The sequence below is a fragment of the Apis florea genome, unplaced genomic scaffold (assembly GCF_048593485.1).
Source record: "Apis florea isolate Af1SG1 unplaced genomic scaffold, ASM4859348v1 contig_3561_pilon, whole genome shotgun sequence".
NCBI lineage: Eukaryota > Metazoa > Arthropoda > Insecta > Hymenoptera > Apidae > Apis > Apis florea.
In genome coordinates this window covers 78,718-96,479 of record NW_028256781.1, presented here as the reverse complement: position 1 = coordinate 96,479, position 17,762 = coordinate 78,718, and the positions used below count along the sequence as shown (strand labels likewise).

The window sequence follows — 17,762 nt, the reverse complement described above, 5'->3', positions numbered from 1 at the left end:
CCACGAAGAATTCGATCGGACACACCCGCCCTCTCTCCTGTAAAATGCAAGCATCGAGAGACGATGAGTCGTCTCGTCGTTGACCTAGGCCAACTTGTTTCGAACGGTTGATTAATGAACGTGATTATGCAAAACAGATTGGTATCTTTGCCTCATTGAACGGAACCTATCTCATCAACGTATCGCGAGGACATTGCCGCCTCTTAAACGCGAATCCTGCTCAAGTATGAATGATTATTATCCCGATGATCAAGGACGTTGGTGGCTTGCAAATATCTCTTTAAGCAAAGGCGACACGACTTTCGATGAATTTTAATTATTTTGAGGATCGCTTAGAAAACGTTGAAAATAAATGAAAATCAATAAGTGGATTCGTGTAAAATTTACATAATGTTTTTCTCGTATAAAAAAAAAGGAAAAAGAAAAAAGGATTCATTGAAATAAAGAGAAAATATGTAAAAATAATTTGCAAAAATTTTGATCGTTGATCAATAATAGTACAAAGCAATAAGTGCAAGTGATTAAGCATCAGAAATTTATCTATATGTATGATACAATAAGAAAACGACGTGTCACTATCTTATAGAAGATAATCGTGACGTCGCATCGGAAGATGAAGCTTAACGAAAAGAGATTAACAAACCGTTTGAATGTTCAATAATGAACTAACAAACGCTAACCTTGACTAACCAACTGATTTCTTACCATTGATATCTATTGATTCCTTTGTCTTCGCAATCTTCTCAATCCTATCAACGGATATTTAATTCCATAATTAGTAAGAAAATATTCACTTCCTACCGTCTCTATTCTATCAATAATTTCTCTTATCTACGTAGATAAATCTTTTTAATTTCGACTTCTTAATTTTAAAAGCTATTATTAGCGGTGAGATGAGAAACCGTGAAAGAGTGTGCATCGAAGTTTCATTGTTATGTCCAAATCTTCTGGTATGGCGACGACACGAGGATAGATTGAGTCGCTTCTTCGGGATGACAATCTCGTTGACGAGCTGTCATTCGACTACTCGTCGTTGGTCTACGAGGACCTGCTTCGTCATTGTCACCGGAACTCGCGTGTCCTTGACAGAAACGATTGGAGATCTCGATAAATGCAAATAGCCCGTTCAATTTCATGTTTTCACTGATCCTCCCGCGTCTTCGTGCTTCACGATCGGAGTATCGGATACGTTTATTCTGAAAATATTGGGTCACCAGTGAGCTAAAAGATGAAAATACGAAGGCGTATCGATTGCGTCGTCTCGATTGGCTGTTCTCGTGCCAAAGAAGACTATGACGGAGAAAATCCATCGTGGAAGGGTAAGAAGGGTAAAAAGATATTTATCGTAGAACGTGGCTGCTCCAAGAAGAACTTATCAGAAGAAACGAGAGGAGGACAAGTTAGGAGAGAGTAAATAAGAAAGAGCTTAATAAAATTCTCTGGATATTTTTGTTCTCACTGACCTGGATTTATCTTTGCATATAATTACCAAGCTTATTAATCGTGAAATCAAAAATTATTATATACTATCGATGGAATAATTGAACGACTTGTAATTTATATCCAAAAATTGTAAAAACGTTCGTGCAAAAAAAAATCCATTATTACATTTTCATTCCATTGAAAGAGCATTCGATTTTGATAGAATCTCAAATAAGACTAAATTCCATTTTAAACAAGAGACATTTCAAATAGAGACGATCAAAGGCTTCTTCGACACACCTTTCAAAATCGTACGATATTATGTTACACGATGGTAAACACATGGCTTGCGCCCAAGTAAATGCGAAGTGAACGCGTTTCGCAATCTCGGCGGGAGATCTCGGAGGAAAATCGGCGAAGGAGGAAACGAACGAGCAGGTGAGAAAGAGCGTGGAAGGAGGAACGAAAGCGCGGGCAGGAACCACGAAAGACAAGGATCAGGAGGAGAGGTCGGGTTTGCGGTGGAACGGGAAGAGGCGAACAAGGAAGCCGTCGTGGGGAGACCGAGGAAGAAAGAATTGAACAAGAACGGTAAGGAGCAAGGAGTCACACGGTGTTCCATAGGCATAGCGGATCCGGCGTAGCGGTAGATACTTTCAGATAATACTCTCATTTACATAGGTAGGTGCATAAATGAAAAGCAATGCGATGCATCGTGGCGCGCATATGGCGTACGAGTTATACATATCTGGGTAAGTGGATGCAAGTATCTTCGAGATGCGAGATTTGCGAGCATAGCGATGATTATTTTCGATATAGCGTGTTTCGCTATATATTAACGCGTTTCTCTAAATAAATTTAAACGAATAATTGCTCACACCGGATTATCTCGTTGATGCAAACGGTTTATATAGTTGATAAGTGAGTTACCATTCTGCTTAATTAAAATTTTGTAACTGATATTTGCCACGTATGGTGCATTCGGATTAATTGATTATTTATTTAAATAAGATATCTCATAGGATAAAGATCATTTAAGAGAGAAACTAAATTATTGAAGAAATATATGCTATTTTTAAGAATCTTCAAACTTTTGATCCTCCATCGATGTATTAGAGCATATTTACATTACGAATTTAATGTGAAAAATTGATTAAGCAAAAATGATAATTAAGATTAAAATTCTCCGTTGTTGATATATTCTTGTCGATATCACGATCATCGAAATCATTGTAAAAACGATAAGTAAACTTTGCTCCCATACCAACATTGTTTTGTTATATTCGAGTTTATATTCAATTTCTTCGACGTTTATACTCAACTTCTTCTTCGAGGGATCGGTTGATTATTACCTCCCTGTTTCCTTTCACAAGGAAGTTGTTCAAGATGAGACTTGTTTTATTTTCACCGCATATCTCTTTCAACGATTTCTTTCTGTGGGAAGAAGCTTCAATTTTCCGTAAAAAGAACAATTATTTCGACGATTTGCATAATTTCACTCACAGACAGTATCAATGTCTCATAATGATAGCCGCGCAACTTTTGATCAAAGAAACGTTATGATTTATCGGAGATGCGATTAATTATGTAATTGCAAACTTTGCGTACATCTTTTGGCTTTCACCGGTTACTGCTGATCAGAAAGTTCGATCTTCATTTTGTATTCATTGCTTCAAGAAAATCCAGTTTCATATCTCCGTTATCATATTTTTTTTCTTCTCAAGGAAGAATAACAGATCGTTAAAGGAACAGCGGTATTCCTTTCAATTACACGGATGAGGAACAAAAATTCACGTTATTTAAAATAGATGAATGTTGTCGAAATGTATTTTCGTGTGCAGTAGCTGTGCAACTGACAAACATCCGGTCGATGGATTGTCTAACGATTGAGACGATTTAATGACTCGTCTTTTTCTATTCCACGGTAGAACTAATTTCGAACTTGCATCGACGATCGTCAATTTCGGTGTTAATTAACGCCATGCCGTGACGAATCTTGAGAGTTCCGAGAAAATTATGGATCGTTCCTTCGGCATTATTCTTCTAATAATTATTTTAACATTTTCTTTTTTACGATTATAAAAAAAATCTTTTGTAATATTTTTGTTTTTAAATTTAACATTTATAAACTATATTCATTAAAATTGTGTTAATCTCATTAATATCATGATGAAATTTGTGATAAATTTTATCTTGACGGCATTGTTATAAATTAGAGAGTAAAAGCGGTACTGAAGCACGGTCATTTGGCCGGAGGGTGATCGTTTCACATCTTTAACGCCATTTTCTGAAGACACTGGTGCCCAGAGGATATTTCTTTTACCATTTCCCCAAGAAACTGTCAAGTTTATTGCACTTGTTTCCCCGAAACAATACATAAAGGAATAGATCTGTGGGCAGGGTGGTCTATTGGAAGAAAACAAACGCGTAAAATTTTTTGAGAGTTCAAATTTCTTAGACTTTAAATCGATACAGCAATCATCTATCTATATTTCCATTCCAATTTTACGAAACGAAATGAATATAATTCCAAAAAGATTTCTAAAAACGTTCGATTCAATTTTATCTCTGTTTCAATTCCATGAATTACGAATTAGTCATAATTTCAAAATGATTCCATAAAATTTATTCAACTTGGGATCTCGAAGTAACCTCGAGATCTTGGTTCTTGCGGTCGTACCAACAGATTAGTTTTAAGTATTCAAACGAGCAAGATATTCGCAAGTATAATGAAAATCGTCGTTCTCTTCAAAAGAGAAATAAGGAATAGACGAAGGATTTTGCGGGAAGAGTTAACAGTATCGGAAGGATCCTGATGCGACTGGCTGCTGGTAGTCTTACCCACGCCATCATCATCCGTTCTATTTCTCGAAAAAAGAACGATCGAGCGAATAGCGGCCGTGAAATCGCGATACGGACGTCTTCGTGCCCGTAAAGAATGATTAGAGGACCGTGGGCCCATCGATGGAATCGCTTTCACAAGACACCCTGTATCATTCTTATTTTATTCCCTCGTCTTCCTTGATTCCTGTATCGAATCGATACAGGCCAGATCGATGAACGTTCGATAATTGATAGTTGAATGAATACATCAACTACCATGCTAACGCTTCGAAATTCGATCCATCAATTTTTTAATAATTCGAGGAAAATTCATTAGGAAATGAAGACAGATAATTGTAGAATAGAATGGTGACTTGAGTAAATTGCATCAAATATTCTTTTAAATATAATAAAAAAGAAGAAATAACTCGTTTCATAATTATCGAATGTGATAGAAATATATAAGATAAAGGTTAATTAAAAAGGTATTCGTCAGGCATTTTCCCAGAAAGGAAAATTCTCAATTATGTTGCGTAAAGATGTGTGATAACGATGTGGCAATGTAAGGCTCTTGAACACAACAGAGTGAAAAACGCAAAAGCAATGCCAACACGTTTTTCCTTATACACGCGTACGCTGCACACTTTCGTTCCGCAATTTATTCGGAATGCTGTCTCAAGCGCCACCTTGGATGCTTCTTCACGAGAAACACCGATGAAACGTACGAGTCAATTTCCACTCTGGTAATTTCTTTTTTTCGCGGAATTATTCCTTTTAAAGTTTCGCATAAAAAAAAGTAAAATATGTAGTTAGGATACTTTCCTGAACGCATTTAAAATACAATGTGATCTTGGAATGCAATATTTACTCGAGCAAAGTGAGCACAATTTCTCTTTAACGACTCGTACTTATTGTCATTCGTGTCCCGTTAATTGTATCACATTCAATTCGCCATCAGATTAATTGAATAGCTTATTTTTTTCATGGATGTAACTGTAATGTCTTAATTATACTCACAAATAGAAACAATATTGAATTATATAAGTAAAATGAAATCGTGATCAAATTAATAATAAATGCGTATTATATTCATATATTATCCTGAACATCCCAAAGCTCTATTAAAATAATCTTAAGAATCTTAATGTACGCATTAATCTGTCAAGATAAAATATATGTCTGCTGAATGAATTCCATGAATTGCGTGCATAGAAAATTTCTAGTTCAGTCGTGAACTAGTATAAAAGATGTCCATCCTTTTGAAAAATAATGAAACGAGCAAAAATATTAACATCAAATGAAGATCGCAAGATTGATTCCTTATATTTTAAATCACACATAGTAATTAAAAATGCTTTCAATATTTCAAAGATAAAAAAAATGTGAAAATAATTCGACAAGTCCAGTTTCGAAATCAAATTCCCCCAAGAGATTAAAAAATTATAACTTATCAATTTTTTCTTCTGCGATCTTCGAGTACCGTAGCCATAATAACATTCAGAAGATTGCATCGCAACAAGATGCCTTGACTTTCTCTCATTGTAATACTCGCGGCGATTTTTATGGCCACGCGTAATTACTCGATCAACATGGTCGGTTCGAAGGTGTCGAGATCCCGAGCGCTTGATAAAGCATCGTCCACACGAATCTCCACTTGAACAGAAGCGTGGTAAATAGTATTTACTTACTTACTTAGCGAGGGATCGAGAAGAACGAGCATGTGGGTGAAGGCTGCGGCGGAGGGCTCTCCAGGATGTGTCGAAAGTGAAACCCAAGGCCCTCGTGGCAGCTTCGTGTTCACGCCGGTCGAGGAACGCCACGTTCGTCCTCGACGGGCTCGATCATTGTTTTAAATCGAGATTGATCTCCTTCCCCGGTTGAAAATGTGACCGTGAAGAGTGTCCAACTGGAAACATCCACCCATTCATTGTGTAACATTGTTGTCGTTGCTATACCTTCTTTTCTGTATTGCGTTTGAACGCGTGCTTTCTTGCTTCGATAAATCTTCCATTATTCCCTTGTTTTGCATGTTTCGTTTTACATTGTTGCGCCAAATGGCGGTTGTTTCTCAAGAAAATGATCGTGGTTCCTTTTGGAAATTTCGATTATGCTAGAATGGTTCAAGGATGAGCATAATTCCCCGCTTTGAACAACGAGGTCTATAGGTTATCCTATAGATCTATCATTCGGAGTATATTGTATGAAATAGAAACTTCTTTATTGGCAATTTATTCGAGTCACGTATAAATCTATTTTATTTTACAGACTTTCGACCTTTGATTGAATTGCTTTTATATGATATTAATATATTCGTGTAGTGAGTTTGATGATTTTTATTGAAAAATCGTTTCGAGTATTCAGAAGTGAACGAAAATAAAATTCGAGACTTTCCTTATTTTTTCGCTTCCTTTTTGGACAAAGGTAGATAACACGTTAAAATAGAACAAACTGCAATAGAGAGGAATTATAGTATTTTACAAAAAAAGATGAAACGAAACGATTGGAAGAGAGAATAGCTTACATAATATGAAGCACGCCAACTGGATCATCGGTACAAAGCATCCTTGCGCCAGAAGAATTGGGAAGAGAATATTTCCACAGATCGACCCTATTCTTCCAACCATCATTACGAAACTTACTGCGATCGCCCTAGTTTTTCAAAGAAAAAATTCTATCTTATTATTATTTTTAAATTTCACTTTGGATATTTATTATATTTAACCTTAAAGAAGTTGGGAACATGATGACAGTTGCAGAAATAATGATATTTTGAGTATTATTTGTCAATCCAATGAAGAAACTTGACAACAATAACGTTAATAACGAATTAGATGACCAATAGAGACTAATTATACATATTAGCGATATTCCGTAACAAATAGCTGCAATCAACAATATCAGTATTATTGTTATTAAATTAATTTATATTACAAAATCACATGATGAATTCTTACCTAATAAGATTTTATGTCTCAAGTAATTCAGTATGAAGCTACTCGAGAGAAGAAAAAAGCTTCCTAAAATAGATACAATGATTGTGTTTACGTAAACAGACTCGTTGACAACAATCTAGAATCATACAAAAAATAATATCATGTAATGTATAAATACAGAATTAAATTCATTAAAAAGAAATTATAAAAATTATCCTACGTTTTTACACGTAGCGTTTTCTGCAATGTTTTCAGAAGAGGTTGTGAAATCCAAAATTTCGCAAAATGTAAATTCGTGTTCTGCTGTCAGATTGTAACTCAATGGATCGAAATTTTCTAGGATCGTGAACAATTGGGGTTGCCACAATCGAAACGTATTGGTTCTATAAGATACAAAAAAATGAATAATTATAAATTTGACTTATTACTTGCTTTTTCTTGGATTGCTATTTTTTGATAAGATTATTATTTTTTCACTGTTTCTCGCGTTTTGTGGATTTATTTATTATCTCTGTTTTTACGTCATATGACTGATGATAAACGTCATTATACCTATCTGTTTTCTCGTTCCTTTGCGATGAAACAACGTATTTATATAGATAAAGCGAACATTCATATCACATATTAAAGAATTTGATTTTTGGTATTCTAATTGATTTTTAATAACAATCTATTTTTAGGAATTAATATAACACTATTGTATATCATAAATAATTATTAATATAGATAATAAAAGGGAACGCTTACGCAAACATCGACCCGAATTGCATGACAATGACCGAAAAAAGTCGAGACAAATACGGATTAGTGAAAATTACTTTCTTCTTCATATTTCCATCGTGATCAGCATTACTCGATTCTTCCGTGGAAGGAGGATCGTTTCGTAAATATTGAATCTTAAATAAAAATCATCATTATATAGATTTAATTATTTTTTTTTAAAAAGCGATATATATCTAAATCGTTCAAAAAATCATAGCAAATTATTAATATAATCATTCATAGGATATTCTCACCGGATATTCTTTCGGCGGTTTGCCCGTGTTTATGCTGTAAATCCTCTGGAAAACTTTCAACGCATCGTCCATACGACCCTGCGACATGAGAAACTTTGGACTTTCCGGAAACATGAAGAGACAAACAACACCGATCAGTATTGGTATACTACAGGCAGATAAGAAAAATCTCCAGGAATTGTAGACAAATGCTCCGTCCCAAAGAACGATGGACCACTCTTGAGGAATGATGATCAACGCGAGCGCTATAACATGAATTGATCCAACTCGTAAACAAAATGTTTTACAATCTGTCGTATATATCATACCTGAGCTTACGATATTTCCAAGTGTGATGCTGAAACCGATCAGTAATGGTATTTTCCCTCTTCCTTTGTTTCCATAGAATTCAGAAGAGTACGCCACGATGGAAGCGTGAGGACCGCTTATACTGACGTGAGATAATTATTATTGTTATCGTTAATAATAAGATTAATAAGGAAATAATAAAAATTTCAAAAACGAGGTTAAAAATCTCTTTCAGACTTACATGAAACCGTTAAGGAATTTAAAAAATAACAGCATCCAGAAATTTTGCGAGAATCCTGACAAAATGTTACATATACCGTCAGCTAAATAACCAAAGAGGAAAACGGTTCTTCTACCTTTGACATCCGCTATATAACCCCATAGAGTACCGCTGCAGACCATTCCTAAAATAATCCAAGGTATAATTTTAATGTTAGAATAAAGTATCTTTGCGCGTGAAAAGATAAGAATATACGAACCTATGTATACGATAGCAGTTAGGACACCCTTTTGATAGAAAGTTATTTGCAGATCGCATTCTGCAGAAGGAAGAATGATCCCAACACTGGAAGTGTTAAGGCTTGTTGACCATGACACAGGAATAATTGATAGAAGAAGAAAATATTGAAACTTTCCATAACCAGCTGCGGTAATGGCTCTCTCGAAATTTGCAGACTTCTCCGTTTTATTTTCTATATCTGTTACTTTACAAATAAAATTTCTTTACGTATGCTGTAATTAAAATATTTGTTTTTTGGTGAAGAAAAGTCTCACTTGAATCAATTTTATTCTCTTCTGTTGGTTTATCTGGAAGAGTGACGATACTAATTGTACGTTCGTTCGACATTCTTGTAATTTTTTCAGATTGTCCGTGATTTTAAATGATTTACACCATGCGATCTCGCTTGAAACTTGTTTCTCGTGATGTAGTATACGCCTTTATTGGTCGTTTCTCGGATTTAATTGTCGGAGATACACCATGTCTCACAACGATTTAAATTGAACGGACTGATGTAAACTACACGAATTATTATCGTGACACAAGCAATAGTTAAGATATTCACAAACAATTTTATCTCATAGGAAAATAATTTATCACCAACATTATGTTATCACTGACGTAGTCGTAATGTAGTAATAACATAGATCAATTAATAAATGATAAATTTTATAAAAAGATTTCTTTTATTTTAAAATAATTATATGCATTAATTATCAATTACAGTCTTTTCTTTAATTTATGCGAGAATATTAAGAAAAAAAAATACATTGTGATGCAAAATTAAAACATTATCTTTTATTATCTACGTTGAATTTTTTGTAAATCTTTACGAATTAACTATGTTATTTTTTGTTTTAAGTAATGTAAAAAGTTTATATTATCACAATTGATACATCTGAATTCTATAAAATTATATATTTATATAATTTATATATTTTATAAATATTCCAAAGAAATCAAATCAGGATTATCCTAAACTAATCGAAATACATTAACAATTTAATTCAAAGTGATTTAGATTTATATTAGGATTATTTTACAATCGCTTCGAAATCATTTAAAAGTGATTAATAATTAATATAGTTTTTTATATTATCTGAAGGTTATTACAAGATTATATATATATATATGATAATATAGATCATATATATATATATATATATAGATTCAAAAAGATTTAAAATATCTGTTAATTAAAAAATAATTATAGAATTTTTTATTCAAATTTTCTTTGTTTTATTACTATTTTTTTCTATTTGTTTTCATCTTTTCTTTCGTCGTTATTATTATTATTATTATTTAAATTCTTAGAGAGTTCTTATTCGGAACTGGCCATTCAAACAATTTTTCAATTTCTTTTTTCATTATAGAATCTAAACTATAAGTAAAATTTCTTCAAACGTTATTGAAACCATGTAATACTTTTTTCTCGATCTTAAAAATGGCAATTTCAACGAATAATTTGATCATATTAGAACATTTCACAAAATTTACTTAAGAATTGACTATGATCACGTTGGCACTAAATCATAGAACGTAATCATATATTGTGCACATCAGTCCAAATAAATAATAACGTGAAATGGAAATAAACGAAATTCAAAATCTATAAATTATACGTTATAATCAAAATGAATACAAAATATTTTATTACAGAAAATTTGAATTTCCACGTGATAAAAAAAATAGAGGACAAACAAAAATAATGCTTTGTTCAGGATAATTAGCAATGCAGTTGGATAACTTCGCGTTAACGATCAACAAATTATAGTCATTTCTTTTAAATCGCGGTAACTTACACGCTTCGCGTATTTTGACAGTAACTTTTGTTCTTTTGTCTTGAGTCGATACAGGAAATATCATGTCCACCCTGACCTTACATCCGTGATACCAACCAGATTGAATTCGTTGAAAACGATTGAAGCTCCTGCGAAACTAGTAGCCATTGTTCTCACAAGAATCTAGATTGATGATACGAAAAAGAATCCAAAAAATTGTAAGAATTCTAACGTTCCCCCGAATTGTTGCTAAAGTTCTATCCCTTTCCTTTCCCTTTCATTTCTCGTAATTATTCCGATCTTTGATATTTCTCAATAATTCTAACAATTTTTCCATTAGTATTTCTAATGGAAATGATTATTATAATCTGATTGTTAAATGTTATCTAAATTTCTAATGTATTTTCTTTTTTTCTCCATATATAATAGTTTACTTTCGAAACGTTAAATCTTAAGTATATTTAATTAATACAAATGAATTTTCACTTGTATGCTCATTGTCTGAAAATATGCATATTTACCGAAATAAACCTCTAATAAAATTTCTCTTCATTTCATTAATATGTGTGCACATGTGCACGTGATTTGTTAATTACATTAGACGTGCTATTCTATAACGATAACACAATTTTCTATAGTTTAATTTTTATTCAAAGACTTCCACAAGTACATTTATTAATATCAAATAAATACTAAAATATCAAACTTAATTATTACTACAATCAAATTAATAATACGATTTTATCATTCTTCTTTTGGTTTTTGAGTCGTATCTGACGATGAAGACGAACAATCATTTTTCGTAATTTGTTCGTGTTGATTGTTTTTAAATCGGTCCTTCTCCTGTCGATATTCCAACGGGTGCATGTACTTCGACACCTTGATCGAAAATAATTACAAGGTTATTTAGTCGCAAGAACGCGAAGCTCGTTACTGTGGATTAATTAAAATTTTTTGTTTTAAAACTCGTTGGAATCGATGTTTCGTGACCTGCTTTTTAAGCTGTTCGTACGATTCTAAAGCGAGAATCTAAAGCGAGAAATGAGAATTTTTCGCAAGCGTACGTACGTAGATATTTATGCTAATGTTTTATATATGATCTTTTTCCTTCTAAATTAATTAGGATCATAGTTGATTGGCCAATTTAAATATCGATGGCTTAATAATCAAAGGCAAGGAATTTCATAATATTAAATAGCAGACTAACACGTACACATATCTTAATGTGAAACGAGAGGAACACGTTTGATCGAGGGCACAGGAAATGCTGCGATCTTTCCTTCTTTCCCTTCTTTTTTTCTTTTTCTTTTCCTTTCGCGCTTACGTGTAGAGCAGACAGGTAAGTATCATGGATATGCACGTATATACACGAGCATTATCGCGTTCCTCGGTTTAATACGCATACTTGCCATTTAACCGCGGTAAGAAATGGTTTCTGTTATTCAACTGCGCACGTTTGATTTCGATCTAATGTTTGCGATCTTTCCGGCATCGAATCTAGCGGGATTCGTAGCGGTAAAGGACGATTAATATAAGCAGAAATCGTACGTCAGGATAATCGATTTTTATCCCAGGGAACTCGGTCAGAGACGGAGAAAACGATGATGCGACTTGTATCCGATAAGAAGATTTGTATCAGCTATATATTCCTTCGTAACAACATTGAAAATTAATCGTTTCACGCCTTGGATCGATAGTACAGCGCGACACCGTGTTCTTTCATAGAAATGTTAAGTCATCATACAATTATTCTAAAACAGGTTAATTGCCACAAAGCAAAGATAACTAGCGTATATACATTTCTTTCGTGATCACTTATTTTCTACCGAATTGCCGCGAAAAAATTTGTGAAACAGATTCAACATTTCCGTTTCGTGTCGTTAATTGATATCAAACCATTTTTTGACCCCGTTGTTACCCGCATTCATGTACGTGTAAGTCGATTGAAATTCGAATGTCTCGTACGTATCGTTACGCGCATTGTGAAAATGTTATTAATTGTCGTTCAACAGGAGCAATATACATATATAAATCGCCAGTCGAATAGGTACAACGCATCGCGTGATATAAACATCCGATATCTGAACACGCATCGGCGATGCAACCACGCTGGGGCGTGTAAGATTTTATACACGTGAGCAAGAAAGCACGTGAAACGAGGAGAAATACCAAGGGAACACCGAACTCTCAAGAAAGTTTCATCGGTATGATAATTAATTGTGCATTGACTGTCATAAATCTCTCTCATCTATCCTCGTATTAAGCGAAATCTTTTATGTGAAACACTTTACACGATCAATGTGCACCCTAATGAGCGAACTCGACGCTATGAATTAATGACACGGGTGTTAGCGAGTTATTCCGATAAAGCGGCTTGCCAACAATTAAATCGAACGATGATTCATAGGTTGGTTAAATTTGTATGATACGCTATGTTTTGTTCTTGATGCACATTGGTTTTTTTAAGAATTGGTAATTAATCAGTTATAATACAAGTATGAAGTAATTGTGTTATACGGAATAAATGTTTAATTACTTGTTCTTCGTATTTCAAGTGACCTTTAAATATTCCAAACGAAATTAAACCAATAATGGTCGTGAGGATTATTCTTTGTATCTGAATTCTGTCATAAGGCCACTTAACCATGATATAACTGAAATGATTTGGCATGATTTTTACCAGATAAATGTAGTAAATATATATGTATACCTTATTCGAAGATATATAATAAAATTCTTACTTTTAAAAACATATTATTCATAATATTCATTTATATTGAATATTAACGTTTGATAAAATCAAAAATTGATTTTACAATAGACTTAGAATTTATGTCTTCATCGCGTGACTGAATACACAAGTCTTGATTAATTTCGAGATCGATATCGTTACTCTCTACTGTTATATTCAGTGTTACAAATTTAGAAGCATAAATATACGAAATTTTTATTTGTAAATAGAAATTAAAATAGAATGTTGCGTGTTTTCGAAATCATACAACATAAAATATAAAAGATTATAGCTAAACATAATATAAATTGCATTCAATACTAATCTCGTATGCATAATGACTTTATCGTAATCCTCAATGTCGTTCAATATCACGTTTATGGGTTCATTGATAAAAGATACGTAGACACACGCGCGAAATTTCACCGTTATTTATATAACATTACACTTCGTCATTGGTTTTCTATACTTTTTTCTGTCCCTGGTTCATGAGATAATATCTATTTCAAGCTGAATATAGTCATCGAGTTATATTCATAATTTTTTCCGGTGAAAAGACACCTCTTCATCTACCAATCTACCGTTGGTAAAAATTACAAAAAAAATTTTTAATAAAATTTTTATTTGTAACAACAACCATTTGATATTTTCTTTATGTTAATGCTATTTTCGAATTACTAAATCGATAACTCTTAATCATATATAAAAATGCGTAAATAATAAATCGTTAAAATACGTGATTGCAATAGAGGCGCCTCGAGGCACGTATAGTTTCAAATTTCATCGTAAGATGGTGTTGAAATCGGAACAAGATGGCGTTCGGTCAATAGACGAATAGCAGGGAGGCCGGAGGCGCTCTCGAGGTTCGTGGGTGTTCTCAGCCCGGAGCTGGAGAGCCTTTAAGGCTGTATATCATTGACATTTTTTTCTCTATCGAAGTGAAATGGTCGACACGCGAGTGAAATGAAAAATGTTCCATAAAGAAGTGCATATTACGTATGCGTCGGCCTGAATGTGCCGTGTTTCTCGAACTCAAAAGATGCTGCCGTGTAAAGCGACGACAGAGAAGGCGCCTTCGCGAAACTGTCAGGAAGATCGTTGTCGTCGTACGTGAGTCAGTGCGCTCGGTGGATTGAAAGAAGGCACGTACGTACAAAATGGCTTCGGGCGACAATGTGGACGTGATTGAAGTGGTTGAGACAAGCTTCACTGGCCCGGTACAGGCCACAGAAGATCATCTCCGACCGGAACAGTACGCGGACGAGGACAGTGAGTAGCCCTTATCTTTGTTAAGTTCTTTGTCGTTTCGACCAAATGTCACGACCTAACCTATAAAAATAGCACGATTCCAGACGCCTATAACGTGAGCATCGTTTCTTTTAATGTTAAGAGATTTGTGCTACGAGACACGACGGAAAGATAGGCGTGATCGATCGATTGTGGCCGATCGGATTTTCGTTTCGCTTCCGCATGCCCGCGCTATGTTCCGTCCTTTGTTAAGTCGGCAACCGAACGAACAGTGTATGCTCTTTCAGAGCTATACTGTGATTAATCCATTTCGTTATTTGACAGCTGATGGGTGTCACCCATTGCACTGTATAGTAATGTTAACCTTGTAAAAAACGTATGAGAAATTCTCATTTCTTTCATTTTTTCTCTTCTTTTATTAAATAATATGTAAAATAATAAAATTGTTGACACTTCGAAAATATACATCAATTTTTTTTTTCTTTTTCTTTCATATTTCAACTGACGTGAAATCGATTTTATTGAAAAGTCTGTTAGAATGTGAATAAAGTTCGAAAATTTGTTAACATTGTGGCGAAACTTTTCAACAACATTTTCAAACAAAAAAGTTGAATGAAGCTATGTAAACGCCTTGATCAAGACTGAAATTTAATGATAACGGGAATAACGGTATCGAGACACATGTGCAATAGTGAATCCACACCGCAATCAGCGTGGCACGACTTTCGTTTTTGAACTCGGTTAACGTTCCACTTTCTCGCTTCTTTCCGGGAATACATACGATTGACTCGACCGGTCACAAGCGTGCGATTTTTTCTTTGCATGCGTTTGCATCCCTCCAATTCTAGCATTAGAAACGGGACTTTTGTTCGTTCGGCTACTACGTAATATATATATATTATCGTGTGCATATAGAAGTCAAGTGTTACATGATCTTATTTTGTGTAACAAACACGTTATTTTCAATGTGTTACAGATAAATCTACAGGGGATAAAGTGACAGCACTTGACGTAAGTAAAAAATACAATCCCACATATTTCGCTTAGATATGGTGATAATTAAAAACTGTTCCATGCACGGATATATATAGATATTAATATTGACACTTGTACATTCTGACTCGATATGTCCGACGAGAGAAAGAGATAACTAATAAACAGTTTTACGTAGGCACTATTTATCGAAATTCTCGAGACTGCATTATTTTAATGATTTCTTGATTTATTTATTTATAAATTTAGCAATTGTTAAATATATAAAGTTATTTATATATGTAAAGTAAATATAAATAGTTTTATATTTTTCTACCATATCTTTATCTATTTAAAATTAGTGTGTACATATAATGAATGTAATAGAATGTTGCATAAAACAACGCTCTCGTTATTTGTATAACGTGCGTGCATATTTAAACACTTCAAAGCCGTGCATTTTATTTTAAAACAAAAAGAATAAAAATTCATCAACAGAATAACACTACTAGACACGGAATTATGCTTCACAGATACAGGTGGATGTTATATAAGAAAAATCCTCGCTATCTCTGTATTATTCTTGCATTTTTCACATTCACTTTATTCAAATTCATTGTTTCACTCAATAATTTTACCGCGTTCTCTTTGAACAACAATCAACGATACAAGATGCATCGATTTCTTCTATATAACTATCGATTATTCGTTTGATTCACACTCGATAATTTGATCGCTGAGGTCGGTTCTATTTTCGTCTCGATACGCGTTAATCGATTTATATCGCAAAGATGATCGATATACAAGATATATAACATACATTTTTTAAATTAATTAATCGTCATCCATATTACCATGTGCTAAAATTTTATAGAACAAATGTGCGATCATTTTGCTATTTGAAATATTGATTCCAATAAAATGTTCGAGTTCAATTTGAGATGTTCGGATGTGTTATACCATGATTTTTAGAGGCGAGAATAGTTGTGTAATTATTCATTCGAATGACGCATGCCCGTGTATTTCTTCTTCGGGTGTTTCCTCCCGTGGCTCGGTGAACAATAAACATTCAACGGGATATTGGATCGGAGTTTTCATTTACTCAAGTCGAGTAAAATTTAGAAACTTTATTGACATATTACTGAACACAAACTGAACGTGAATAAAGTAAATAAATAAATATCATTTGAAATTTTTCATTGATCTATTATTTTGAAATTATTAAAATTTTACCAATTTTAATATTAATATTTTTTTTATTAATAGATTGAAGTGTAGTTCCGTAATTAAATAATTTTTTTTTTCTTTTTAAGAATTTTCATACTAAAAATATCACACTCGTTAAGATTGTATTGTATGTTCTTTATAGAATTCGGTAGTGCAACATGGCACCATCGGGCCCAAAACCTCTTCGGGGGTATCAAGAAACAAATCAGAACGGGAGAGAAAGATTGGCCACAGAAGAGTTGGAGTGGGAGGTGAAATTACGTACAAAAAGGTATATTATATAAATATGCTACAATATCTTATTATTCCGTTAATAATTTGATGAAGTAAAAATTTATGGTAAATAGATATATATTAAGCTCAACTCAAAAAAAATAACATTTATGAAAAAAAAAATAATATCAGATTATTTTGAATAATAATAATAAGAATGAAAAGTTACCATTTATGATAACAATATCATATTAAAGAAATTAAATGTTATTTGTTTAGATTCAAACGACACAAATTATGGGATCTATCCAGTTAGGTATTCAACATGCGGTTGGTGGTTTGGCCAGTAAACCAGAACGTGATTTATTGATGCAAGATTTCATGACTGTAGAAACGACGAATTTCCCAAGCGAAGGATCTAATCACACTCCGGCTCATCATTTTTCCGAGTTTAAGTTCAAAAATTACGCACCCATTGCATTTCGTTACTTTCGGGATCTCTTCGGCATTCAACCGGACGATTTTTTGGTAATTTCACATTTATATTTGCATATAAATATGTTTCTTTCTCTTCTATTTCATAAAAGAATTACAAAGGAATATAATCAA

General features: G+C 33.4%; 2 protein-coding genes and 1 long non-coding RNA gene across 24 annotated transcripts in view; 1 reads left to right on the top strand and 2 right to left on the bottom strand.

Moving 5' to 3' along the window:
- Window positions 1-6,458: 6,458 nt before the first annotated feature.
- On the bottom strand, window positions 6,459-9,500 carry LOC100870641 (synaptic vesicle glycoprotein 2C). 4 transcript variants are annotated; one of them, XM_012494158.2, is made up of 11 exons: window positions 9,257-9,500; window positions 8,962-9,186; window positions 8,724-8,886; window positions 8,503-8,624; window positions 8,195-8,439; window positions 7,926-8,074; window positions 7,399-7,561; window positions 7,200-7,314; window positions 6,968-7,127; window positions 6,767-6,894; window positions 6,459-6,693 (listed from the first exon to the last, which is right to left on the bottom strand). In XM_012494158.2, the coding sequence occupies exons 1-11, from the start codon at window positions 9,327-9,329 to the stop codon at window positions 6,638-6,640; spliced, it is 1,599 nt and encodes a 532-aa protein (XP_012349612.1). In that variant the 5' UTR covers window positions 9,330-9,500; the 3' UTR covers window positions 6,459-6,637. The 4 variants fall into 4 exon arrangements, with proteins under 4 accessions (XP_012349612.1, XP_086770113.1, XP_012349614.1 ...); XM_086913987.1 differs by having other exon boundaries at window positions 8,001-8,074; XM_012494160.3 differs by having other exon boundaries at window positions 8,962-9,180.
- A 1,890-nt stretch (window positions 9,501-11,390) lies between these two features.
- LOC147656636 (uncharacterized) lies at window positions 11,391-14,072 on the bottom strand. Its single transcript, XR_015294078.1, has 3 exons — window positions 13,504-14,072; window positions 13,299-13,416; window positions 11,391-11,641 (listed from the first exon to the last, which is right to left on the bottom strand). It is a non-coding gene; the product is annotated as an uncharacterized LOC147656636 (long non-coding RNA).
- Window positions 14,073-14,291: 219 nt separating this feature from the next.
- PIP5K59B (Phosphatidylinositol 4-phosphate 5-kinase 59B) overlaps window positions 14,292-17,762 on the top strand; it is a 31,069-nt gene continuing 27,598 nt past the window's right edge. For all 19 annotated transcript variants that reach the window (XR_015294072.1, XM_031920189.2, XM_012494140.3 and 16 more), the window contains exons 1-4: window positions 14,292-14,762; window positions 15,718-15,752; window positions 17,083-17,211; window positions 17,433-17,681. Coding sequence is in view for 18 of the 19 variants with exons in the window: in XM_031920189.2 (XP_031776049.1) it covers window positions 14,651-14,762; window positions 15,718-15,752; window positions 17,083-17,211; window positions 17,433-17,681 (525 nt within the window). In the remaining variant the exon portion in view is untranslated. The remainder of the gene's footprint in view (window positions 14,763-15,717; window positions 15,753-17,082; window positions 17,212-17,432; window positions 17,682-17,762) is intronic.